Source organism: Lutzomyia longipalpis, chromosome 1 (assembly GCF_024334085.1).
Source record: "Lutzomyia longipalpis isolate SR_M1_2022 chromosome 1, ASM2433408v1".
NCBI classification, from domain to species: domain Eukaryota; kingdom Metazoa; phylum Arthropoda; class Insecta; order Diptera; family Psychodidae; genus Lutzomyia; species Lutzomyia longipalpis.
In genome coordinates, this window is record NC_074707.1 from 21,782,075 (window position 1) to 21,810,042 (window position 27,968).

General features: G+C 36.0%; 2 protein-coding genes across 4 annotated transcripts; one reads left to right on the plus strand and one right to left on the minus strand.

Annotated features, from left to right (window-relative positions):
* The first annotated feature begins 135 nt into the window (after positions 1–135).
* On the plus strand, positions 136–23,106 carry LOC129797001 (plexin domain-containing protein 2). Of its 2 annotated transcripts, none has more exons than XM_055839222.1 (8): positions 136–283; positions 13,974–14,243; positions 14,320–14,651; positions 15,044–15,236; positions 15,534–15,743; positions 15,878–16,029; positions 17,631–18,083; positions 21,313–23,106. In XM_055839222.1, the coding sequence occupies exons 1-8, from the start codon at positions 199–201 to the stop codon at positions 21,379–21,381; spliced, it is 1,764 nt and encodes a 587-aa protein (XP_055695197.1). In that variant the 5' UTR covers positions 136–198; the 3' UTR covers positions 21,382–23,106. The 2 variants fall into 2 exon arrangements, with proteins under 2 accessions (XP_055695197.1, XP_055695198.1); XM_055839223.1 differs by lacking the exon at positions 21,313–23,106 and adding an exon at positions 19,147–20,351 and having other exon boundaries at positions 161–283.
* Positions 23,091–27,898, minus strand: LOC129796977 (centrosomal protein of 135 kDa-like). 2 transcript variants are annotated; one of them, XM_055839161.1, is made up of 5 exons: positions 27,576–27,898; positions 27,058–27,499; positions 25,156–26,992; positions 23,535–24,110; positions 23,091–23,444 (listed from the first exon to the last, which is right to left on the minus strand). In XM_055839161.1, the coding sequence occupies exons 1-5, from the start codon at positions 27,744–27,746 to the stop codon at positions 23,159–23,161; spliced, it is 3,312 nt and encodes a 1,103-aa protein (XP_055695136.1). In that variant the 5' UTR covers positions 27,747–27,898; the 3' UTR covers positions 23,091–23,158. The 2 variants fall into 2 exon arrangements, with proteins under 2 accessions (XP_055695136.1, XP_055695137.1); XM_055839162.1 differs by having other exon boundaries at positions 23,333–23,444; positions 23,505–24,110.
* Positions 27,899–27,968: the final 70 nt, after the last annotated feature.

Consider the following 27,968-nt stretch of genomic DNA (forward strand, 5'->3'; position numbering starts at 1 on the left):
AATTCTATTGTATTTATTCTCCCTAGAAACCTAAAAAAAAAGAATTATTTTCAGAAAATTCTGAATAGTTTTTCGTTAAAAAAAAATAACAGTGTAATCGTCGCGCTCCCTGACATTCGACACAATTTCCATGAATGGATGCTTCAGTCGACGAGTTATTTGACATTTTAGTTAGTTTTACGTGTAATTTTAGTCATTATGCACGGAAAAATGGATTTTCTACAAATATTCCTCTTTTTTGTGCTTTTCTCGCCAATTGCACCATTCGGATACACCAAAAGAGGTAATTTTCACATTTCTCCGCACCCTTCCAGTATTTCGGGCGCCCCAAAATGCGGGGAAAAGTGGAATTTCTCAAGAAAAACTCCATTTCCCGTCACAAATGGTTTTTCCGTATTTACGTTGATAGGGGGGGGGCGCTGTGGTGGTGTGTGTGGGATTTACAACTACATTCTGTGATTTGTGTGTATTTGTGCAAAACGAAATTTTGAAATTCAATTTTTTGAGAAAAAACTCAATTTTTGCTTTCCGGGTGTTTCTATGGGCGATCCGGGGGCCCCCAGGGAACTTTCGGGGTTGGTTTAGGGGCCAAACTTTTAGTTTTCTTTTGCGGACTTTTTTTCTGTGGGAATTCTAACCGATTTGAACCGGCGATGCCCATCGACGCGGCGTCGCCTAATAGACTTGAAAAAACCCGATTTGTACTGGAGAATTTCACGGAAAATGTGAGAAAAATCCTACTGTGCAAGGAAGACAATAATAGTGAGGTGCGAGTGAAATAATCTAGCTGAGATACCACGTGAAAATATGCCGTTGTCTCACTTTCTCCACAATCAACAGCGCCATTGCTTGCAGTGGAGATCCTTGGAACTAATCTCTAGATTAAAGCCGTTTCTTTTTAAATCCTCATTCATAAAGAAAACTCAAAACTCCCAGAAAAAGTTAATCATTTAACCCTAGATCTTCAATATATTGGTCCTAAAATGATCTAGCTAAGTGGGAAGACCTGGAGAAATTGGGGTCAACTGGACGTTGAACCCGCTTTGTCTGATATCTAAGAATTATAAGATCAAGTATTTGTTTAGAGGGACCTGGTTCTTTCACCTAGGATCTTCAGGAGTTAAGGATAAAAAGAATTTTAGTGCAGACTAACTAGAATTACTACCGTTCAGTTTTAGATTTTGCGAGTTTGTGAGAGCTTCTTGAAAGCTTTCATTTCCGATTTTACTAAAATCGGTTAAGCCGTTTTGGAATTATGGCCGATTTTCAATGAAAAATTGCGACGGCTATATTGGCTGAACGGGTTGACCGATTTTCGAATATAAGCTAAGGACCCTAATTCTTGCTCATACCAAGTTTAAACCCACTCTGATGAAATTGCATTTTAAATGCTACACAAAAGCTGTTTCTCAAAGAAATACAGATAAAACGGCGACATAAAACGCACACAGATGTTGTGAGAAGGAAGATTATGCTGAGATTTAGTGTGAGAGGCAAAGAGCTAGAGTGAGAAAAGTATCGCAGATAGAAAAACCTATAATTAAACGCAACGTCTTCCCGGAATCCACTTCTCGTCGATATCAATAAAGTGGGGCTACTTCATCCAAATGGCAGTAACACCACACAAAAATACGAAAAATATGTCTTTTCTCAATGAGCAAATAGTCTTCGGTTAAACAATTATACATTTAACACACACGGAAAAATTATCATACCATCGCTATGGTATGATGTCTCCTCAATACACCTTCCTCAAGCTTATTGATCATGTTTTAGCTGTGATTCTTTCGAAGAAAAGAATAGCACAGCTTCTGTGTACCACCTAAAATGCAAAGTCGTCAGATCGGGCTCAAACTCTGGATGAGCACGAATTAGGGTCCCCACATTCCAAAAAACGTATGTCAAAAAATTTTTTTTCCGGCCGTCCGTCCGTCCGTCCGTCCGGCCGGCCGGCCGGCCGTAGTTTGTCGCTTAATTACAAGAGAACGGTAATAGATAGAGACTTGCGGTCAACGGCAAAGTTAGTATATCGGCCTGATGTCGTCTGATGGTGAGGTCAAATCCACCCCCCCACCCCTCCGTCCGCCATTTTGGAACACCCCCTAATTTTGTTTTGCCTATATCTCAGCCCCTATTATAGCTAGAGGTCTGAAATTTTGATATGTTGTAGGGGCCATCAAGACCTTTCCAACGATACCTCATTTTTGAAAATCGGTTAAGCCGTTTAGTCAATATGGCCGCCACAATTTTTCATCGAAAATCGACCATAACTCGAAGACGGCTTGACCGATTTTGATCAACCCGGGGTCAAATGAAAGCTCTCGATAAACCCTACAACTCTCTAGAACATCCGAAGTTTCAAAAGTGACCGCTAGAGGGCCAAAAATCAAAAACAAAATTTTCGATTAGTTTTCGATGAATATCTCGAAAACTACACGATGCATTTTCTTCAAATTTTCTTATATTATAGCTGACTATATTATCTAGCTCCATGCCAAAAATGAAGAAAATCTATGTCGCCGTTCTCGAGATATAGCCTTCCAAAGTTGGCATGTCATATCTCGGGTTCTACAGGTCCGATTTTGATCAACTCAAGCGCAAATAAAAGGTTTCGTGAAGCCCTACAAATGTCTAGAACATCCGAAGTTTCAAAAGTGACCGCAAGAGGCGCTAAAGTCAATATTTTGCATATCCAAAATTTTTAAGTCTAAATATCTCAAAAACTGTACTATGCATTTCGTTAAATTTTCAGTATGTTATAGTTGAGATCAAGACCTTTCCAACAATAGGTTATTTAAGAAAATCTATGGAGCCGTTCAAGAGATATAAGGGTTTTAATTTTTTATTTAATCAATACGCAAAATCTTAGGCGCCCCGCGAAGCGGGGCGCCTTATATATACGGTATATGAATATAAATGCAAAGTAAAATATAACGGTAAAATATAAATATATATAGTTGCATGTTTAATTAGTACGCTAACTATTTGGCGCCCCGCGAAGCGGGGCGCCTTATATATAAGGTATATAAATATAAATGTAAATGCAAAGTAAAATATAACGGTAAAATATAAATATATATAGGTACATGGTACAGATTAAGGAGAAAAGGGAATGTACATGGTAAGTTTCACTTACGGACTGTGATTCTTCCTTCAGAGGCCACGTTAAGTATATGTAAATGCAAAGTCTAATAGATAGCTGCAGAGTATGGATTAATCAGAAAAGGGAATGTACTGGTAAGTTTCACTTACGGGCTGTGATTCTTCCTTCAGAGGTCAGTCTAAATGTGATATTTGATATAAGTTTGGTGGTGCAAACTCTGGGGAAGGATGACTCGCGCCACGAATCACAGCCAATGCGCGAGTTAGCCTTCCCCCAGAGTTTGCACCACCAAACTTATATCAAATATCACATTTAGACTGACCTCTGAAGGAAGAATCACAGCCCGTAAGTGAAACTTACCAGTACATTCCCTTTTCTGATTAATCCATACTCTGCAGCTATCTATTAGACTTTGCATTTACATATACTTAACGTGGCCTCTGAAGGAAGAATCACAGCCCGTAAGTGAAACTTACCATGTACATTCCCTTTTCTCCTTAATCTGTACCATGTACCTATATATATTTATATTTTACCGTTATATTTTATTTTTAATGGAATGATGGTGAGAGAAAGAAGTCGAGGTGTATGAGGAAAGAAGTTGGTGGTTTGATGTAGACTGGAAATCCCGTGGATTCCAAAACAAACTGGAAGGCGTTTGGGTTCAGAGATTCGCAAAAATATGATGAAGCTCAATAAAAAATTGCTACATCTCTATACCGCAGAGATCGCGTATTAATGTGTGCAGAACCTCTCAAGGAGAACGACAAAGAAGTCATATCTGCCAATATGTAAACAGTTTTTTAAAAAATTATGAACTCGTGTACTTTTATTATTAGGAGGAATATTATTTTCTTTCTTTTAATAGCTAGAAGAATTTTTCTGCTTGCCCTATCCTTTGCACATTTTAATTTATAATCGAGTACATTTTATTTTTCATTTATCATCATTTTCTGTCACTCATAAATGCCTTATTAAAATGCCCTCGCTTCGTGGTTACGTATCAGGCATTTGTGGTAGAATCTCTATGTATATTATGTATATATATACATAACGTGTGTGTAAAGAAGTTTTATATTTAAGACTAAGAAATTGACAGAATTAAAAAGATTCCAGGAAAAGTTAATGGTAAACAATAGTTTAGTCTAGGTTCAGGGCCAATAAATTGGACCTATGGTCTACGAAACTACGAATGAAAATAGCAAGACAAGATACACCGCTTTAACCTTCAAAGAACAGAAAAGGATACTGGACTCAGATTTCTATAAAATCGACCTAGTTCTTTCCCCTAGGATCTTCGAGAGTAAGGGATAGAAAGAAATTTTAGGGTGAAAGATTTTAGAAAGTCGCAAGTCAATAGAATTTGCACTCATTTGATTGTGAAACCTCAAGTCAAGGGTTTTGCAACTAGAACCACTGTTATCTAGACCCTAGTTTAGGTCAGGGCTACTAAAATAATTTAGAAAATTATTAAAAAATTTCAAATAACGATAGGATTCAAGTTTGGATAAGGGTATACGATTCCATAGTCCGTAAAGGGTTATAACTATTACATTAGACTAGAAGATAAATTACAAAAGTTTATTACAAACTCTTGTCGATCAAAAAGATAAAATAAAAGGTATTTAAGTTATTGAACTAATTACCGGAAAAATACTTAAGGAATTATTTTAGCTGTGTTTCTTTCAGACACAGCTTTTGTGTACCGAGCAAAATCGAAAGTCGTCAGATCGGGCTCAAACTTGGGATGAGCACGAATTAGGGTCCCCACATTCCAAAAAACGTATGCGCCAAAAAAAATTTTTCCGGCCGGCCGTCCGTCCGTCCGTCCGGCCGGAACCTATCGCTAAATTGCAAGAGAACGGTAATAGATAGAGACTTGCGGTAAACGGCAAAGTTTAAATATCGACTGGAAGACATCCGATTATGATGTCAAATTTTACCCCCCACCCCCGCGTCCGCCATTTTGGATAACCTCAAAATTTTGTTTTCGCTATATCTCAGCCGCTATTATAGCTAGAGGGCTGAAATTTTGATATGTTGTAGGGGCCATCTAGACCTTTCCAACGATACCTCATTTTCGAAAATCGGTCAAGCCGTTTAGTCAATATGGCCGCCACAATTTTTTATCGAAAATCGACCATAACTCGAAAACGGCTTGACCGATTTTGATCAACCCGGGCTCAAATGAAAGATCTCAACAAACCCTACAACTCTCTAGAACATCCAAAGTTTCAAAAGTGACCGCTAGGGGGCCAAAAATCAAAAACAAAATTTTCGATTAGTTTTCGATGAATATCTCGAAAACGGCGACATAAATTTTTTTCATTTTTTGATATGTTGTAGCTGACCATATTATCTAGCTTCATGCCAAAAATGAAGAAAATCTATGGATCCGTTCTCGAGATATAGCCTTCCAAAGTTGGCATATCATATCTCGGGTTCTACAAGTCCGATTTCGATCAACTCAAGCGCAAATGAAAGGTTTCGAGAAACTCTACAAATGTCTAGAACATTGCAACTTCGAGAAATGACCGCAAGAGGCGCTAAAGTCAAAAACAAAGTTTTCGAAAATTTCGAACTCGAATTTTTCGAAAATTTCATTATCGATTTGCTTCATATTTTAATATATTATAGTTGAGGTTAAGACCTTTCCAACGATAGCTCAAACTCGAAAATCTATGGAGCCGTTCCCGAGATATGGCGTTTTAAAGATTTTCTGGGGGATGACTTTTCAACTTCTCCCGACTTTGCGCGTATTTAAATTAATTTGCGTTCTAGTTTGCTCTCACAAAATTGGTACACTGAAAGAAACACAGCTCCCGTAAGCTTGGTCAGCTTACCAGTACATTTTCTTTGTGTGTTTGTGTTCTTCACCACAAATGCTTCGTTGCAGGTATTTTTTGTTTTTCAATTGCATACTTCAACGAGGCTCCAGGTCTTCTAAATCATACCTAAAATTCTTCAAAAAGACGTTAAATGAATTTTGTAACAAAAATTCCTTCTTTTTATTGAAAAAAGATAAATATATATAAACTGCAAAGATAAAAATTAAATATAGCATGGATGGAACAGTATAAAGCGAAAGAACGGTAAGTAAAACTTACGGGCTGTGATTCTTTCTTTGTCAGTGAAATGTGAAATTGACGGAAAATTGAGGATGGGAAAATTTTGAGGAAGGCTTTCTCGCGCACCGAATCACAGCCAACGCGCAGATAATTTGTGAGAAGCCTTAATCGTGGGCGTTGGCTGTGATTCGGTACGCGAGAAAGCCTTCCTCAAAATTTTCCCATCCTCAATTTTCCGTCAATTTCACATTTCACTGACAAAGAAAGAATCACAGCCCGTAAGTTTTACTTACCGTTCTTTCGCTTTATACTGTTCCATCCATGCTATATTTAATTTTTATCTTTGCAGTTTATATATATTTATCTTTGCATTTTTATATGTATATATAATGTATATATCTATGCATTTATATATATTTTATTTTATTTTATATGTATATATATAAAACGCCCCGCTTCGCGGGGCGTTGGACTTATGCAACTCAAGATATGACATGTAAACTTTAAAACGCGATATCTCCGGAACGGCTACATAGATTTTCTTCATTTTTGGCATGGTGATAGATATTATAGTCAACTATAATATATCAAAAAATGAAGCAATTCTATAAAGCCGTGCTCGAGATATTCATCGAAAACTCATCGAAAATTTTGTTTTCGATTTTAGCGCCACTTGCGGTCATTTTTTGAACTTGCAATGTTCCGAGCAGTTGTAGGGCTCGTTAATATCTTTCATTTGAGCCCAGGTTGATCAAAATCGGTCAAGCCGTTCTCGAGTTATGGCCGATTTTCGATGAAAAATTGTGAAGGCCATATTGGCTAAACGGCTTGGCCGATTTTCGAAAATAAGGTATCGTTGGAAAGGTCTTGATGGCCCCTATAACATATCGAAATTTCAGAGTTCTACCTATAATAGGAGCTGAGATATAGCGAAAACAAAATTTGACAGTTATTCAAAATGGCGGACGGGGGGGTGGGGGGTTGGATTGGTGTCATGTTATTTGCGTACGTTAACCATGCGTACGTTACCTTTTTCGAGTGCATTGCGTACGTAATTTAAAAACAATTAAAGACCAATAAAAAAGGTCACTACCTGCGCCAACAGGTCAACTTACAAACAAAATGAAACATACCATTTTAAGCAATCATATAAGTAGTCGTCAACAATTTCTCTACGATTTTTCAATAAAATAATGCAAAAAATTTAAATACTTGGTACTTTTTAAGAGAAGTAGTCGTAGTGTTGTCGTAGTTCTGACAACACTTTGTAATGAGGATACGTAAAGTTGTGGGTAGTCGTGAACATAAAATTCAATTTTTGCTTCATCTTTTAATATAAATCACATTTTGAAATGATTTCATCGTTGTAATTTACTTATAAACAATTCATGGATACATTTTAGTGCAAAATGTTAATTAACATCACAATAAAACGCAGTTAAAAAGAAACAAGCGAATGACCACCAAAATGAAATCTTAAAGAAGTCATAATGCGTTGAATAAAATATTGAATATTTCCGTGCTTATTATTTGATTAGAGAAACTATTTACATAATAATTTTATTTACTGCATTTATCCTTGGAATATACAATTTTGGTTTTACTTCTTCAATAAAAAAAAACTGAAAATAAAAAAAAATATTTATATGTAACCGACTCATTTCTACGACAACCAAAAATAAGTCTTTAAGAAGTCGCAACGGACGCAACATTTACTGCAGTGTACCAACTACGGAAGAATTACTACCTGACTTAATTGTTTTTTAATTACGTACGCAAATGTACACAAAATGAACCACGTACGCATGGTTTACGTACGGAATTATAACGTAACCGTTGGATTTGACTTCATAATCGGATTTCTTTCACCCAATATATTAACTTTGCCGTTGACCGCAAGTCTCTATCTATTACCGTTTTCGCGCAAATTAGCGTTATACTCCGGCCGGCCGGCCGGCCGGCCGGCCGGAAAGATTTTTGGCGCCACCGTTTTTTGGAATGTGGGGACTCTAATTCGTGCTTATCCCAAGTTTGAGCCCGATCTGACGACTTTGCATTTTTGAGTGTACACAGAAGCTGTGCTTCTTTTAAGAAAGAATCACAGCTAAAAAATCTAAATCATTCGATCACTTATGTTTGCATGCACACTCCTCGATAAAAATCTGCATAAAATCACTACTCGCATTGGGAAGTTGAAAATGCAACGATCAAATAAATGTCTGTGAGAGTTAAAAATGCCTTGAGTGATGATTTAGACAAGGAGATTGTGAGACAACGTAGTATTTTGCAGAGTGATGGCACTGTGCAGTAAAAACAAATTAAATTAATTTTGGCGGGGTTAATAGGTCACATTTTGAGGACAATCCACTCTGCCCACGTGCCCAAATGTCCAGGAAAGTTTGTGTGTGTGCGGGGCGCGATTGGAGATTTTTTTTTTCAAATGATATTGAATCACCATTTTGGAGAAAGAAGATGCGTAAACAAAAGTTTCGTGATCTTTGCTCATTCTATTTCTTTTCGGGTTATTTTGCGTTTAACACAATCACATAAATCACAAAATATAAAGTGATTACACTACTTGTTACTTTTCATAGAATATTCCAAAGTGTAAAGAGTGAGCGTTAGTATATTAAGAGCTCTATATACTAACTCTGTGTTCCTCTGTATGTTTTATTCTATATAAATTAAATAAATAAACAATTCCTTTGTCTTTGAAAGAAGTTCAAGGAAAAAATCTATCAAAATTGGTGAAGAAGATTTGTTTTTGCACATTAAGTTATTCCAATTATTCAAATGAAATGTGATTCTTTTCACCCCCACTGATCCACTTTGCCCCATTTTAGGCTTTTAAGTCACTGTTTTTTTGTGTATTCAAGTAGAACGAAGAAATTATTCTCGATGAAATTAAATTCTCAACATTCATTTGTGCGGGACCAAATGAAACAATTTAACTTCCAATTTTGCTGATATGTATACTTTTGGTAAAAATTAAGTTCATGATTAATTTAGGTCATGTGAAAATTTTATTAAAACGGTTGACACAGCATTTTTCTTGCAAATATATCCACTTGATCACAATTCGTGACATCAGTTGAACATTTAAAAAAAATTGAATTTTATCAACTTTTTATGAAGATCGGTGTCATATTAAAGTTTTATTGCCTCGTATTGTCTGTATTGGAGTTTTCATTCAAGAAAAAAAAAAGTTGTATAGAGGTACCTACAAGTAGCGCAATTTTTGTACATAAACTGTAGGTCGTGTCTGAATAATGTTCTTCATTTGTCTTCTCCGTGCAGAAGAATACAAAACGTTGTCTCTCCTGAAGAGTTCAGAAGGTAATTTAATTAGCTTAAACGTACACACACCGCCCCAACGAATGAGACGATTTTTCTCTTCAACACACTGTTGTAATGAAAATGACAATATGTATTGCAAAAGTGCTAAAAAAAAATACGGTGGGATTTCATCTCAATTTGCGTGTTGTGTGTAGAGGAAAAGCTGCGAGTGAACTCATTGAAAATTCACTCACAAATAGAAGGGAAAATGAGCAATTGAAATAACTCTGGGCGATTAAACAATTAAGATTTTTTGCTGAAAAAAACACGCGAGGAAGATTTTAAGCTAACAAAAGTCGCGTATTAAGGAATAGAGGGTAGTTAGAATTATCATTTCTAGGAAAGAGGAAAATTTAGCTGATTTCCATAGCAGATTTTCACGCTGATTAATTTTATAGATTTAGACTGGAATTATATTATCTTTTGCAAAATAGACGAAGAGAGAGAATAAAAACAAAGACATTCACTGGATCGTATTTTATTATTTCTTTTAATGTTGGTTCTGCCATAGGAACCAAACTTCAATATTCTAGTTTTTTTCTCTACAAACTCCAAAGAATGAGGAAATAAATAAAAATAGATAAATAAATAATATAAATTCTCTTTTTTCACACTTGGAATATTTTAATGATTTTAATAATAATAAAGTAACTAATTGATGTGAATGCATTTGCAGAGAGTTTTATACTTTTGCTCTCTGTTCCAGTCATACTTATTTCGCTTTCAAAGACACTGGCTTTCTGCTCACTAATTGGAACGATGTTTTATTAATGAATCCCATATGATGATACGAATAATAAAAAAAATTAAATATATTTTCAATTTTTATACAGACAAGCTTTAACTAATAACTCATGTTGTATAAAGGCGTATATATACTTAGGAGAAAAAGTAGTTTATTCTTTTTGCACCCATTTGAGTAGGAACGTGCTCATGGCGCCTCTTTGAAGGCGAAAAAAGAATATTAATATCAAACTCTTTTTTTCCTCCTTTGATTCTCTCTGAATAACCAACTCTTTGTATTTAGTGGGTAAGATTGGTAGTGTCGCTCAGGGGCGTAGCTAGAAATCTATTCAAAGAGAGTGTTTTTAGGGAAACAAATTGTTATTATACGCTGAAAAAAAAAGATACTAAAAATGGAATAAAAAGAAAGTCTTTTAGGTTAGAATTCAAGGTTTATGAAGATTGAGAGTAAATTGTATTATTAGCAGTATTTTGACAGTTTGTAAAATTCTAACGTGTAAGATCCCGAGGCCTAGGCTGAGTTTAAAAAAATCCCCTCAGTGGCCAATTTCGTCTGAAACACTAGGTGTTCTTCGGGTGCGCCTCCAACACATACGGTTTTATTTGAATTCGAAGAAAAAATGGCCGACTGTCAATCTATTGACCGATAGATTAACAGTTAGTCAGTCTGAACATGGCTGCGGCACGCGGAGGTTGTGTTGGGGGCCGTGGGTGGCCCGAAGTTCGACCCCCCTACTAGGCCATTTCTTACAAATCAGAAGTGGGATTTAATCCCACAGATGTCGCGAAGTGCGTGTGTGGGTGTGAAAACTACGATGTAAATAGTATTTTATTCCCGAGAGAAAAACCCTCAGGAGGTGGTGAAAAAGAAAAAAAAATTGAATAAAAATAAATATTAGACAAACCAATAAATTTTGTACGCGCGGGAAGAAATTGCTCGTGAAAGGTTTAGATAAGCGGAAGTAGAAACCCTACAGCGGAACCGGCATTTGTCATTGATGTCAACCACGTGTTATCGGAGAAGCTGATTTTTTATTGAGATCTGAGAAAATTATTAAGAAAACCAATTCTAACGCTCTACAACCCGGAAGCGAGACATGAGGTGCTAACCGATGCATGTAGTTCGGGAGTTAGTGGAATTCTCCTTCAAGAGGATGCCACTGGGGTCAAAAGAGTCGTCTCCTACTTCAGCCGTGCCACAAACTCTGCGGAATCTCTATACAGTAGTTATGAATTAGAGACATTGGCTTTTGGCTTCGTTGGAAAAATTCCAGTACTACCTTCTTGGGAAGCGATTCACGGTTGTGACTGATTGCCAGTCTCTGCAAGCTACCAAGTCCAAGAGAGCCTTAAACTCTCGAATTGCCCGCTGGTGGGTAAAGTTACAGCAGTATGACTTTGATCTTGTACACCGACCGGGATCCCGCCATCAAGCTCCTGATGCTCTCAGCCGAGCCTCTCTGATGGTACCTCCCGTCGAACCCATCACCATTAACATGGGTGGATTGGATACGGAAAGCTGGATGGCGACATTACAGCGGGAAGACCCGAAACTAGCGGAGATCATGGAAGTTTTGGCAGGGAAGTCAGAAGATTCACACTTAGCAGCCCAGTGGAAGAAAGAATTTTTGCTGTGCGATGGTCGGCTTTACAAGTGAGATTTTCAGGAAAAGCAAAATTTGTGGTACCCAAGGGACTACATCATCATGTGATCCGGGGAGCCCATGATGAGATGGGCCATCATGGCATGCAGCGATGTTTGGACACCATCAAAAGGAACTTCTACTTCCCTCGCATGAGGAAACTGGTGCGGCAGCATATTCGAGTTTGTGTTCAGTGCCTTTACAGTCAGCGTGGGAGGGACGAGTCCCATCGTGCCCTTTATGTGGTCGACCGGAATCCCACACCTTTTTACACCATACACCTGAACCATTGCGGGCCCTTTCCACAACTGGTTTTATTTGAATTCGAAGAAAAAATGGCCGACTGTCAATCTATTGACCGATATATTGACAGTTAGTCAGTCTGAACATGGCTGAGGCAGGCGGAGGTTGTGTTGGGGGCCGTGGGTGGCCCGAAGTTCGACCCCCCCCCCAGGCCATTTCTTACAAACGTATAACTTTTTTTTTTAATTTTCACGTTTAATTTCTAAAATTTCTAATTTTACACAAAATGAATAAAAAACTTGACAATTTTTTGTAATGTTTAACTTTATTTGAGACATTTGATGTTTTAGTTCTAATGTTTGACATTATTCCACTGTTTGACGTTCATTCAACTCTTAAAGCTCTTTTTCGAACGTTTGACATATTTTTTCAGACGTTAAATGTTATTCTTCTGATATTTGCTGTTTACTCCAATTTTTGACGTTTTCTTCTAACGTTCAACCTTTTTTCAAACGGTTGACATTTGTTCTAATATTTGACATTATTTTGTATTAAAATTTAACATTTCTTTTCGGAAGTTTCTTTTTTTTTTTAAATTAACTATCGTTTTCTAACGTTTCATATTTTATTCTCTATTATTTGATATTTTCTTTCAAACATGAAACGTTTTTTTGTCAACGTTTGAACTTTTATTCGTAAGATTGACATTTTTTCTAACATTGAATCGTATTTATTTTTTCAATAATTGGTCAACAATTGATTTTTCTTCCAACGCTTTATAATTTATTTCCAATATTTGACATTTCTTTCATGTTGTTTGGCTCTCCTTTTCTAACGTTTATCCTGTTCCTTTTATTTTTACAGCTGTTGGAAGTATTCTGACGTTCATTTTAATTAAATAAAATTTGAAAATTTCCCTTTTTTTAAATTTTTTATGTGAATTTTTTACTTGGAAATTATTTCTTTTGTTCTCTGAATCGAATGCAAAACTGCCTGAATTTTTAATTCAAACACCTAAACATGCTCTTTGTGGCTACGCTACTGGTGTCTTTGTCCCCACTCCTATTTCTTTGATTCTTTTATTTTGCTCACTTATTATTTTCATATATCTATTTTTAATTACTTTATTTGAAAATTTGATTGAAAACATTTTATTGATTGACTTTGAAGTATATAAATAAGACGACGTGCCTTCCTCGCCAATTTAATATTTAATTGAAATTGACGCGTGTTTTTGCTCTTTTGCAATAATACCAATGATTTACAGTCATCATCATCGCATAGGCACTACATTGTCTATTTTCCTATATGAATATGTGTGTGCGATAGAATCGAGTAATAAGAACTTCCTACTCAAAAATATTTATACTGATTTAAAATGAAAATTTATGATAGAAATAGATTTTATATTTTTTTTTGTGTGTACCCTGTGTGGGAATTATTTTGTATATCTGATGATGAAAAACAATTTATGTGTTGTATATTCTAAGTGGAGAGCATGAGGGAAATTCCGGAATTAGAGACGCTTTCCACCACTCTCTGTGACTTTCTATTTTGCAAACAAATTTTTGTTGTTTAAAGTGTCACGAGTAATGGTGGAAAAATACATCGAGAGATATGTTTGAGAAAATCATTAAAAAAAAAAAAGCTTTGAAATAGAGAAGTTGGGTACTCTCTTGCATTGCAAGAGGATAACGTTTCAAAGATTAAGCATTTTGGCATCTTATTTCGCATCTTTTTTTTTAACAGATTCTCGTATTATTCTAACTAATTGAAATTCAAAATAGAAATTTTCTGTATGCTACAGAGGGGATTTTTCGCTTTATCTCTTCGTAGATCTTTCTATTTATCACAAATATGAGACAAGTGAGTCGTTTTTACCCCATCTGAATGATAATGATGTGACGGTTGAGCGATTTAAGAGACAAGCCACCCCACCGGCAAAGGCTGCATCAGAAGAAACTGTAACAACGAAAGCCCCCATAGTTGCCACAAGTTCAGAAGCATCCAACTCTAGTTCTACAGAGGCCACTGTCACTGTTGATCCGGTTCTCAAGGACTCCAGACAGCAGCTGTTGGGTGTCAATGGCACGGGTCAGAGGAAAGGTATGTTGTTGCATTAAATCAATTATTAGTTAGTTAGTTTTCCACTTGAAAAAAAAAATCATAAATATTCTCATAGTTTACCCAACAACACCACTCCCAACCAAAGTCTCCGATCCCATCAACATTAACACACCACAGGATTCAGGATCGTCGAGTAATCAGAGTTTGGGAAAATTCCTCGGTGATGAGGTTAAAGATGATGACATTTCTGTGGATAATTTTGATAAATTCGACGTGGATATGAATAAAACTCTTCTGGAGCACAACATCACACAATTCAAAGAAGAATATCATTCGTACTACAACAGCACAGTCATGGAGGATCCTGATATGGCTAATAAAGTATTGCAGAGTTTAGGGAATTTATCAATCAGTACGCTTCTCTCAAAATCCCACAGAAGAGCAATGGTATGTGTAACAGAAATCTTTGCTTTTTTATGCGTTGGTGAAAGAGATCGATGACTTTTGTTGGTATGTTTGTGGGGGCGGAGTTCACGGTTTCCATAAATTCCGTAAAAGAGTCATTTAAGGAAAATTTAATGATTTTCAATGGAGGGAAAAAACATTCAAAATTTCATTAACAAACAAAAGCTCAATGAGCTTGCAGGTTTTATAATGAAAATACAAAAATAACTAAATTAAATTTTCTTTCTCTGTAATAATTCGTAATTTTTGTTCAATTTTAAATCAATCACCGCGGGGTAGGTAATTTTAAAAGTAGGTGAACTAATATAAAATGGAAAATGTTTTATCGATAAAACCACAATCATTAAACTCTATTTTCACATACAATTTTCCAGACGGTTCAGTTGAAATTTGACTTCCCCTTCTATGGGAATCCCCTGCGAAACATCACAATTGCAACAGGAGGATTTCTCTATACTGGCGAGTACGTTCACTCCTGGTTAGCAGCTACACAGTATATTGCTCCATTGATGGCTAATTTCGACTCCCGCATCTCCGACAAGTCTTATGTGAAATATTTGGATAACGGTGAGTTGTATAATATATGTTGAGTATGTTGTTAAAAAGCGTTGCAACTATCCATACAAAAAGTGCGTGTGTGATGTGTTTGCACATGTATATATAGGCAATTTGCAGAATGGGTGCCTTGAGAGTTTTCCGGGGTGATAATTTAACTACAAAATTTATTTGCTTCGTTGATAAGACAACGGTGTGTCATGTAAAAAAAAACATTTAACGCGAAGAAGTTTTGCAGGAAGAATATTTTTTTTTTCTAAACAATTTTACTTAATATTTTATTGTTTTTTTTTCTCTTAAATATTTCAGGAACGGCCTTTACAGTATTGTGGGAGAATCTATTTCTACAGGATCATGAAACAGAGAAGCCATTCACCTTCAGTGCCTCACTCCACAAGAGTGGAGACATTGTGTTTGCCTACTATTCCGTACCGATGCCAATTGAAGCTATCAAAGATGAAAAGCATCCCGTCAAAGTTGGCCTCTCGGATGCATACATCAGCGACAAGACAATATTCTGTGAGTAAACTAAACTATATTATGTCGTCAAAATGTGTGTGATGCGCCCATTCAGTCTATGCGGCTAAATTCACATCGTCTCGCATGCTCAACTTCATCTTTTTTTTTTCTTTTTTTCTTTCAATTCATTTCAGTCGCAAGGAGAAAGACAATTTATGAGTATCATCGAGTGACTTTCGAGAGCAGCGATATCAAGAATGGAACGGTTATCTATCTCAGTGCACAACCAACTTGTCTCTCACTCACTGATTGTGTAGCGTGCTTGACAAAATTGAGCTCATTCAAGGTGAGTCAAATTGGTTATTTAGTTTATTTTATATACAACAATATACATAGAGGTATATATTAATGAAGAAATCCCGCGAGCAGGGAAGATTTTAATTGTCATTCATTCACTTTTTCCACGTTTTCTTTTTTTTATTCTCCCATTTTCTTTCTGTAATCTGTATACAGAAAGATAACTGATATGCTGAGAGTGAGAGATTTATTATCTTTCATTATTGTTTTCATTGGAATCAAAAGAAGATTTATCATTTTATTCACTTATAATTTCTTAAAATAATTATTTGTTTAATATTTAGTCCTTTAAACATTTACGTATTATAAGAAAATTTTAAAGGAGCCTATTCATTAACGTATGGTCATGTCACAACGTTCTTTGAGGAAGCAAAAATTGGAAAATATTTATTTTTAACTACTGATGAAGGTTTCTAATAAAACTAAATATTCTGGAAAAACATTTCTTAATTTCTGAAGAAAGAATTTTCCGCAGTGGTAAAACCCAGAATAAAGAAAATATTGATCAAAAATCATAAAACAAACTAACAACTTTTGCATTGGATTGGCTGAGAAAATTCTCAAAGATTTACCCTAAATTTGAAGTCATGACGTCATTGTTTTGTATTTTTTTTTAATTGGGCGTGTGAAACATTCACGCTGATGTTTCAGCGCTATGTTTTCACAAAATATTTTCGAATCATTTTTTTTTTACATTGTTCAGCTTCTTCTAACAAGTCGATGACTACATTATTTTTTATCCGGAAATGATTGTCTTGTAAACTTTTACATTTAATTACGGTCTAAATGAAAATGTTTTAATAAAACTTTTTTGAAACTCTAAGATGAAACGTTAGCGCGAATGTTTCACGTGTTTAAAACTTCAGATTATACAATTTTGGTGTTATTGCTTGGATTATGAAGCAATTCTTTTACGAATTTCTTAACTAATCCCATAGGAAAATTATTAGTCTGTTTGGTGATTGCTGCATCTGTTGTTTTTAGTCTTCTCGAAGAATACGTTTAACCTGCGTGAATACCTCTGAATAGACGCCTTTTAGTGATAATTTTTACGCAGAAACTTAAGATTTCTAAAAAAGGCAAAAAAGGATCATTGTTCTCGTTTTCGTCTTAATGAGGGATATTAAAACTTATGTCGTAAAGTTTAAAATTTAAAAAAAATTGACCATAAAATTTTAAGATCATTTTCAGTTTATTGACTTGAATTTCATGTTTGTTCTCTTTTGCATTTCAAAAAAAAAGCTAAAAACTTCTCCCTTATTCTTATTTATTTTTATTTCTAATTTGAATTAATAAACAAAATTTAGGTATACATAGTCTGTATACAAATACTGATATAGAGAGACGATGATGATCATGCGAGATGAACAAATAACATCTCATGCAAATAAATCAAGTCATTAAATGTGTCATTCACAGTGATTATTCTCGGAAATGTTTATTGCAAAATTGTTGGATTTTCCAAATTAAAAGCTAAGCATCGCACAAAGTCATAACAAACTATTAAAGAATTTATAAAAAGAAAATTATCTTTTGAATATTTTACATTGAAATTAGATGTATAAAAAAAGGGATTTCTTTCTTTTACAGTGCAATTGGTGCCCAACTGTGAATAGGTGCTCAACAGGAACGGATCGTCAGAGGCATGATTGGGTGCAGAAGGGATGCGAAAAGGTGCAAATAGTGGATGAACTCAAGTGTCCAGCACTCGGTGAAAAGGGTAACAATGCAAATAGTGTGCGTGATAGTTCGGAAAGTGGGGAGAAGCAATGGGATGCATCACATTCGGGTGCATCGGATGGTGATGGGGGACGTCGTGGGGGTGGTGGTGCGGATAATCACGAGGATGTACACAGAGGCATTGATACAGTGTCCAAAGAACTCATCACAAGTGACTCGATCGACAATGGATCGGGACATAGTGCTGGTGTTGGAACCGTCCTTGGATTCCTCATTCCCATTGTCCTCATTCTATCCGGTGTTCTCTGGATCTTATACGCTTACCGCAATCCACATACCAAGAGTGGGCAGTTTTTGATACAGGTAAGAGCATCTATTTCAATTCTTTAACTCCCAATATCTAATAATTCAAAAAACCCCAAAGATGATTTTGAAAGAAACTTGAGATTTTTTTTAAAAGCTTTTTTATCAAATGAAGAAAATTTTCTATTGAAATAAGTTTTATTTCCTAAGCTTTTGTTAAATAAAAAAAATTTCACAACAAACCCTCATTGTATTCGAAGCAAAATGCAAGTTTAATATAAAATTCACTTGTTGATGAATTAGTAAAATAACAAACATACATCGCTAGAGACGCCAGTTTAGGGTCAATGGTCGATTTTTTCCACAACACTTTTCACGCAGACGTTTTTCCGTTTGGTGTGAAGGACATAACATACAGCAGCGTGGAAAAACTGTTACGTTTCACTTTAGAATTGCCGAGTTATTGATTTTTTTTTCTTTTGCAAATCAAATGTAATTTTCCGAGAAATGTTGTATGTTTGATTCAGCATAAATTGAAGAATTTTTATAAATTAATAATTCAAATTCCTTGAATTGCAAGTAAATTGTTTATCAGGCTATTTGACGCAAAAGGAATTTCTTTTTTTAAACATAAAGTTATGTTTACACAACTTTTTTTTCACCAGCTAACATCAACAATTTAATGCAAAGAAAAATAAGAATTAAATATTTTGCTTGTTGTGCCTAAAGAGACGCCAAAAGATATTCAATATGGCAAGGAATTTATATTTAGTTTTATTTACTTCTTAGCTTCTCAATGTGATAGACTTGAGTAATTTTTAGAGTATAGATTGAATGGGAAAAGAAGGAAATCATAGAAAAACAAACATGAGCATATTTTTTCTGCAACAAAAAAAATACAAAGTAAAGGTGAAAAATGTGTAGGAGAAGTCTTCACTTTCATTTAGCATTTTGTTTTCTTTTGGACAGAAAACAACGTGCGCTGAGTTTTTTTTCACGAAAGAATCTCAAGACTTTCAGAGTCATCATATTTTTTTCTTTGACTCTTTCATTGGGTGACCTAGTAATTGTCTGATATACTTTTTCTTTCTTCTTTGCTTTACTCTCCTCCAACCAAATGCAGCTAAGAGGATACAAGGTTATTTGATCTGGTGTTCAATTAATTTTAAATGATTCACTTTTTTGTGTGTGATTCTCTTATCAAACCCTGACCTTCCTTGGCAATTTTGCGATATAGTTTTATAAAAAAAGAAATAAAACCAAGATGAAGCGAACTGAGAGAGAGAGAGAAAGGTTAATGTAAGCTAAATAGTTGCGGAACCTGTGTGGAGATTGAATCGAAAGGTCTTATTAATCTTACATTGTAACACTGATTGATGGGTCATTTTTTCTCAGCAAATTTTTATTTATGCTGTGAAGCAGTTAAAATTTATATGGAAACTGGAATGGCTAGTTTGAAATGCTCAAATCAAGTGCATAAGATTGACTTAAGAACTTTATTAGTTTTATTAAACTATGTAGTCCTATCCCAGTTTAATCATGTCTTGGTTGAACTCTTCTTACCCAATTTGGGTAATGAGCCAGAAGAGTTCAATCAAAAAATGATTAAACTGGGTATCATGAACATGAACAATGTCAGGAAACGATCAGGATATTCTGTTCTGACCAAATGAGCACTCAGAAGCTAGAAAGCGCGTTCCTTCGCCATTAGATTTATTGGGTTTTAAGTTGATGACGATTTTACAATTTTGTATGATATACAAAAAGAGTATCTCAGCGATTTGATTTCAGTTATCAATAAATCATTTCACTGATTTAAAGGCTTACACAAAAGCCATAAGAGATAAATAGCTTTTGAGAAAATGGGAATTCAAAAAGGAACAATATGATAATCTGTGATCTGAAAATGGAGTAAGAATTTCATTTAAGCACTATTGCTTATTTGGTAATTCTTAATTTTGTATTGTAGGTTAAAATCTTCATAAAAATTCTCTCCTGAAACTCCTATCTTTTCACCAAAGTTCCTTATCTCATTTGAAATGGTAAGATAATTACCAATTCATAATTTTAAATATTTCTGGGATTGATTCAGCACATGGGAGTTATCAAAGCATAGGGTTTTAGAAGTCAGATAGATGTCTTATTAAAAAATAAAATTACTTTACATGGAATATGAACTAAAATTAGATTTGTGCAAATAATGATATGCTTGCATTGTAATAAATGGAAAACCATGTGGATTCAATCATCACAAAAAGTCTTGAAAAAGGGAGATTCCTCCCTCATTTTTCAAGACGAAAGAACGAAATAAAATTTTCAAAATGCAAATAAGCAGTCATAAATGGGCAAAACGTAAGCTTAATTAACAAAAAAGGTATCCCTTCTTGGTGCAATTCGAAAATGAAACTGATTGGATTCGAAGAGTCGCGAAAGAAGCTCTTCGAACAATGGAAAATGAAAGATCCCTTTTTTCAGCCATCCTACACAAGAACATAATATTCACGTATATTTGGATGGAGCCCATATGGTGAAATTGATGAGGTGGTACTTCGCGACAGCGGTAAAAATGAAGTATTCCGAGGGAAATTTGATAAAATGGTCCTCCTACATTGAAGATCTGCAAAATCTCCAGCAAAAATTGAGTCTTCATTTCGGAAACAAATTGAGAAAACGCCAAATTGAGTGGGAGAATGTTAAATTAGATAATTTGGCCCAATGGCTGCTTGAAAAAAGATACTCAATGAACATCGGGAAAGTAGTACATCAAACAACTACAGTTCCAATATATTGATTTATTCAAATTCTTATTAAGGTCCTGAAGGGAGTTAATTGTAGCAAATTATTTATTTCAAATTGTTAATTCATTTTAATTTATTTTGTTTTGTATCCCTTCAGGACCTAAAGAAGAATTTGAATAAAAAATGATTCTTAATAAACGTGTAGTTCATATTGAGAGATGATGCGTTCCATCTCGGGCGTAAAAAATATAGATCAGCGCGGTGTATTCTAGTGAATTTTAAATTCTGCTAGTTAATACAAATTTTGCCCTGCTAGATTTTTTAGCAGTTTTCCTGCATTGAAGAAATAGAGTTGAAAAACATTGGGAATGATGATATGAAAGTACATTGGAAATTGCAAAATTTCATTGAATTTTGTGAACCTCTCAGTTCGGTTCCTTTTTGGTTGGTTTGGTACCCTCCATAAATTCGCATTGTTTTTATTAACATTTTTTTTTTTAAATGCGACTAATTTATGCTATATTCGTGTGTGTGTCTATTTGAAATTTCAGTACCGTCCAAGTCAGTGGTCATGGAGAAGGGGAGAAGCTCGCTACACGGCTGCAACCATCCACATGTAGAGCAAAAGATGAGGTGTTATAAATTGGACAAGATCTCTGGGGCATTGTCAATTTTTTTTTATTTTCTGGCCAGAGGATCCTCGAAGAGTTCTTAGAGTTAGGTATTAACAGTGTGTGTGTGTTTCTTTTGCGAAAAGGACATTTTTCTTAAAGATGAACTGAACAAGAAAGTTATGCACCAATTTAAGAGAAAGAAAAATAGTTAATGAAAAATGTGAAAGAAAAAAAAACTTCGAAGGATAAAAAATCACAACAACGAGAGGAAAAAATGAAACAAAGTGCTTATTGTAATTTATTAATAGGGGGTGTATTGTACACCTTATAAAATACCAACAGAGAAAAAGGACAATTCGCTAGAGAAAAATTTAAATTTTACCACAATTTGACACATTTGTTGGGCGGGGGGTGGTGGAGATGTAACAAAAAAAAGTGAATGTTAGTTTTTTTTTTGCAAAAAAATGATCATTGCAGCTGTGAATTATATATAGATAAGAAAATAACGAGAGAATAATTACGATAAAAAAATCCTTTTTAATTCTTTACTTTATACTCTGATTTTATTAAAATAATTTTTATTATCTAATTTTAATATAAAATGAAACCTAATTTTATTTGTATAGTCGAATGGAAGGTTATAATGTAGTAAGGGAAGCAACAAAAACACTGTCTTATAAAAACTTTCTGTCCTATTTCTTGTTTGTTTGTTTAAAATTATTTTAAAATATTTTCTTGTAAGAGAAAAATAAAGATCTGTAAGATGTGCACGGATTTTGGTGAAGTTCAGAACATTATAGAAGATAGTTTGAGCACCAATTTATCGAAGAATGAATCATTGTAGACGTTTCTTTTTATCACACCACATAATACGATGAGAAAGTTAATATTTTAAGTGCAATATTTTGTAAGGAAACAACAATGAGGGAGGAAAAGAAAGAAGAAAAATGATTAAAGGGGGAAAATAGAACTAAAACATAGAGAACATGTTTGGTTTATTTTTGTATAACAAAGCTGAAGGAAATGAAGATTTTATGTTCCCACAAATGTTGCAAAAAAATTAATTGAATCATCCCTTGAAGGGACACCTACACTGTATTTGGCATTGTTAAAAAATTTTAAGAAAATTATAAGATAGAGCTGCAACAGTAATTAAAGAATTTTTGTTTTTTTATGCTTCTTTATATTTTTTCGTTGAGAGAATCATCCTTTTCCCCATTATCTGCTAATTTGAAAATTTTATGTAGCAGTTCTACAGACAGATAAAACACAATAAAGAATAAAGGAGAGGAAGAAGAATAAAAACAGCTATCTCATTGCTTATAAAAAACTTTTATTTTTAGAGAAAACATTGAGAAAAATAGTGCGAGTGATTGGAAAGTACTCGTTAATGTATTTGTGCCTTAAATTTAAACAACTATAAATAAGAGAATTTTATGTAAAATTAGTTCTATAAAATACCTACTAAATATAAAATATATTATGTGACCTTCCATAGAAAGGATCTGACAAAAAAACAGTGGCAATCCTCCCGATGAAAAACTGCAAAAACTCCCTTTTTAACAACTATTAGAGAAGAACTCCCTTGGCAGCTTTTCCACGTTTCTCCATAGAATTCTGTGTAGCTCCAAATTAGAGAGGAACGTATAAAAGATTGTTTTTCTTTATCTTTTTTTTGTAACACAGTGAAAGACAAGATAAAATACAGAGGGAAATGAGTAGAAAATAAAATGTTTTTTCTTTTGTTAATTTCTCACAGATTCTTTGAAAAAAAAATTATAATTTAGTCGAGCGCTTTGTCCTCAGTTTCATCTTCTTGAACATCATGAAGAGAAATCTCGTGGAAAACATCAATGCCTGAAGGAAGCATAGTTGATGGAAATGTATCATCCCAGCAGATGAGAGTATCGTCTGAGAAGATGGATTTTGAGGATTCGGAGGGATTCTTCGAGGATTTCGCATAAATTCTTTTGCGACGCATTTTTACACCCTTTGAAGGCTTCCTCACAAGGAAATTCTTTCCACGCACCGTACAATGGAATCTAAGGCATTTTCTTTTTCTTCTCCCACTTGTATGAAAGATAATCTCACGTTAAAACTTAACTATTTAATTTATGCTAAATAACTACCTAAAACTAACTAACTACAGAGTTGGATACCTGCTGACTGATTCGGTGTCTTCTTGCATCTTTGTACGCTCATAGCGTTCATCTGTTAGCTTCTGCTGTGCTTCCTGTAGTTGTGTCTTGTACTCCATGGCGAGATTTTCATTCCTAACACACACACGATGCTCCTCCTTCAGCTCCATCTCCAACTGGGCCACTTTCCCACGCAAATGCGAAACTTCCTGATTGAGATTTGCAATAAGGAGTGTTTGTTGCTCAAAATCCTTCGCACTTTCGGTGGCCCCTTCGTTAACAATACTCCTTCCCAGCTGACTTCGGAGCCTTTCGAGTTCTTTCTCAAGATCTGCCCGGATTGACGTGAGCTCTTGTACTTCCTCCATAAATTTATCCTTCTGATGATCAAGCTTCGAGCAAAGTTCACGCATTGCATCGAGATCTGATTTAAGTTTATTCTTGTCATCTTTGCAATCTTCCAAATCTCCCTCCAGGACGGCCACTTGGGATGACAGGACTGTGACTTGCTTCTCAAATTCCTCAATTTCACTTTCACGCAGCTTCAGCTGACTCAGAAGGGCAGAAACACGATCCTCTGATTCCGTTAGAGCTTTCCTGTCATTCGTGCATTCGAGGTGGGTTAAAGGAAAATAAAAAGTTAACAAAATAAAATAAAATAAAAGATTAATAAGTGTGGTAAAACCTGCAAGAATATTAAGATAACAATAAAGTTTTAGTAAAATAGGCAGGTACTTCTTGGAAGCTTTACAAAGTTTACAAATAATCAATTAAAACTTGCACTAAAGCCCAGCATTTAAATAGAACGTAGTTTAGATCCGTTCTTAAGCATAGGCTTAAGATTTTAAAGAAAAGTTTTGTTGTCTTTAGGCCAAGTCTGGTTTTGTACGATCAAACTTTTAAGGTTTCCAGATAATCAGGCTAAAAACTTCAAAACCTGATCTTAAAAAAAAACTTACGTTTTTGGCTAATGCAAAGTAAGGCCTACTTTAAGAATTTCAGTCTAGCTTAAAAATTAAAAAAAACGTTAGTCCTAGATAAAAAAGAAACTTGAGAGCCCAATTTTACAATTGAAAAAAAAAAAAAACATTGTGGATCTACGTCCCGTATAGAAAGTTAGGCCGGTCCCTTAGTGTTATTGTTCTCCTTATAGAAAAGTAATAGACGGCTTACCTACTTTACGGATAGGAGTGTATCAATCTCCTTATCCAGCCAGTCAACGTGATCTGAGTTACTTAAGCTTAAGCGTTGTCTAAAAAAAAAGACCTGAAGGTCCTTAAAGAAAACTGAAGTCCTAGTTAAAAGAGCTGAACAGCTGGCTCTGATTTTTTAATCCTTGCTTGAAAAATAGAAACCTAGCTTAAGAATGCTTAAGTCTAGAACAAAAAGCTGAAAGTCTAGTTTATAACTCTTACATCTAGCTTCAAACACTTAGGCCTAGCCTAAAAAACTTGAAGGCCTAACTTAAAAAATTCAAACCTGGTTAAAGTAAACTTTAGCCTGATCTTAAGTAGTGAATTTGAATTACGGAACTACATTACTTCTATCAAAAAGGCGGGACTTATGTGCATAGTTGATTTGAAAAAAGTCTAGCCGTCTAGCGAGTATTCTTGCCATGAATAAAGATAGAAAGACTACTCACTTTGTCTCCGCTGTCATCATTTCGAGCGCCTGATTGTTTCCCTCCAGCATTATTGTATCCTGCGAGAGGGATTTGAAGTGATCAAGCATTTCCTCACGCTCGAGTTCCTTCTTAGCTAGAAGATTCTCCGCCCGTTCCACTTCCTGCACGTACTGCTGCAGCTGCAATCTCAACCCATCAACTTCCTTCTGTGTCTCCTTAAGCTTCTGCCGTGTCAGCTTCAACTCAGACTGACAATCCGTAAGTTCTGTCACAAGACGCCCATTCTCACTCCTTGCTGTATCAGCATTGCGCTTTAGTGTACCAATTTGACTCCGAAGTGTTCCCGTTTCACACGCTACATCCTGATACTGCTTCTCACGCTCATGGCTGTCATTCCTCATCTCATCGAGGCGTCGTTTGAGTTGATCAAGCACCACTTCCAGATCCCTCTTGTCCATTTTGAGGCGTTTAATTTCCTGCTCCAAGTGGAAGGCTTTCTCTGTTTTCTGATCAAGCTCAATCACCACGCTGTCCTTCTCATTCTGCAGCTGAATCTCATTTGCACGCAGCTGACTTATTTGCCCTCGTGCACAGTCAAGCTCCTGCCTCAGTTGCTCCTTTGTGGCATCCAATGTGCTCAATTTGGACGATGTTTCACCCAATTGGGCTTCCGAATGGATGAGTTTGTTGTGATTCTGCACGAGAACCTTCTCCGTTTGCTCATTGAGTATCTTTAGGTGGCTATTTGTACTTCTGAGAGCATTGTTTTCATTCTGAAGATCCTTAAGGCGATCCCGGACTTCCTTTAGTTCCTCCTTCAGCAAGGTCACCGTTATCTGCGTGGGACCTTGAGCACTCAGGAGTTCTGCCTTTTCTGCCTCCAAACGGCCAATTCTTCCATTGATATCCTGAAGAAGTCCTTCGTACCGCCTCTGCTCCTCCAGTTGTGCCTCAGTTGCCATCTTAAGGCGATCTCGGAGGGCATCTCGTTCTATTTTAGCCTTTTCCAAGTCACCCCTCATGAGTTCCCTCTCCCGTTCCTGCCGCAACGTTGCCGAGGATTGCCCGAGAGATCGAGCTGAGCAAATTTCTCCCAAATTGGACATTTTATCCCGTCTCAACTGATTAAGCTCATGATGAAGATTCCTGATCTCCAGCTCCTTCTCGCTGAGTTTCAGTTTGAGTTCCTTAACTTCGCTATTGCTCCTCACTTTGTCCTGTAGCGTGGCTATCTCTTTCCGGAGAGATTCAGTCTCTTCCCGCCTCACTTGGCTGGAATCTCGTGCACTCATGTCATCGGATGATTTTGCTTCGGAGAGCTTAGCTTTGAGCTTTGTCACCTTTTTCTGGAGCTTCTCAATTGTCATCTGGAGGGTTTTCTCCTTCTTCAGTGCCTGAACGAGTTTCTCACGTACCGAACCAGAGATTTCGTTCATTTCCAGCCTCTCTGCATCCGCACGGAGTACCTCAATGGTTGACATGAGATCGGAAATGCGTCTCTTAAGATCACTATTCTCGTGATCTTTGTCACAAGCCATCCTATTGGCCTTTGTCTCCAGATCCAGGGCAGTCTTTTCCAGCTCACTGTAATCTTGTTCTAGAATTGAATTTCTCTCCGCAAGACGCATTGCTCTCTGCATTGCTTCATGTTGTGCTACGAGGGCTTCATTGAGTTCCTTCTTCAAGTCGCATTTTTGCTTCTGAAGAATTTCCACGTCTTCCGCCATTGAGCCAACCCCGCGGAAGCAGCAATCTCTGGCCAAAGTTGTTACAGGACGTCCACCACTCAAGAGACTTCCTAGACGTTCAATTTCACGATCTCTACTTTCAATTTGTTTCTTCAAAACTTGAATGCCTGGAAAGAAAAAGGATTTGATTGGGGAAAAGGAAAATTATCGGGAAATTCATGAAAATTCTTACAGTCATCGCGATTTTGTACATCATTCTGTATCTTCTCCATTTCCAGACGATTCCCATTGCAAGAGCGAGCATTGGGGCATACACTACACACCCTGTAGGGACCCTTTTCTCCCTCCGGCATACTGGGCAGGAGTCCGGAACGCACGGTGGACACAAAGGGCTTCCTGATCAAATTCATCCCATCTTTGTGGTGCTTTACGTCTCCCTTAGGGACGAATTTCACCTCGAGCTCCCTCACACGTCCTCCCAGCTCTTTGCATTGCTCCTCAAGGTATCTCTTGTCCAGCTCCAACGTCCGGATTTTCCTCAAAAACTCCGCTCTTTTGATTTCAAAATTGTCATGCTGCCGAATGAGGTCTGAATTGAGTTTGTTGCACTCTTTGAGTAATTTTGAGTTGTCACACTTGTAAGGTTCCGCTCCCAGTTCCCAGGCACTCTTCTCCTGGACAGAGAAACGAAAAAATCCATAAAAATGAGAAGGAAAATCTAAAATTGAATTTTGAAACTCGAAAAATTACCTGAAGAAGTTGATTAATCTCCTTCTTGGCCACTTTCAAGCTATCTGTAGTCTTCAGGAGATCCTCCAGGAGAGCTGACACCAGTCCAACACCGGAAACAGGAAGTGGTTGCCGAAAACCAAGAAGATCGAGCTTCTTCCGGAGATTCTTTTGTCTCTCCTCGGTGTCCATGTTCGCACGAATCAACGCAATAAATTGTCTACGCACATGCTAGTGGAGTTTATTGATTAATTGCAACAATATGAGCTTCTCTGGAGGAATTTATCGAAAAATTGCTTCGATGTAAACAAAAATTCCACCGAACGCCAAAATATTACATTGAGGATCTAATTGGCATAATATAGGATGTATTGTTCTCGCTCATAGGCATGAAGAGTGCATTAGATATGACGT

Excerpts from the sequence above, each read along its gene's own strand:
- LOC129797001 (XM_055839222.1), top strand. The coding sequence starts at position 199 with ATGCACGGAAAAATGGATTTTCTACAAATATTCCTCTTTTTTGTGCTT. Across the intron at positions 16,030-17,630 it reads CAAAATTGAGCTCATTCAAG|TGCAATTGGTGCCCAACTGT; the intron begins GTGAGTCAAATT and ends TTTCTTTTACAG. Across the intron at positions 18,084-21,312 it reads GTGGGCAGTTTTTGATACAG|TACCGTCCAAGTCAGTGGTC; the intron begins GTAAGAGCATCT and ends TTGAAATTTCAG.
- LOC129796977 (XM_055839161.1), bottom strand. The coding sequence starts at position 27,746 with ATGGACACCGAGGAGAGACAAAAGAATCTCCGGAAGAAGCTCGATCTT. Across the intron at positions 27,500-27,575 it reads AGATTAATCAACTTCTTCAG|GAGAAGAGTGCCTGGGAACT; the intron begins GTAATTTTTCGA and ends TTCTCTGTCCAG. Across the intron at positions 23,445-23,534 it reads GACACCGAATCAGTCAGCAG|TGGGAGAAGAAAAAGAAAAT; the intron begins GTATCCAACTCT and ends CTTTCATACAAG.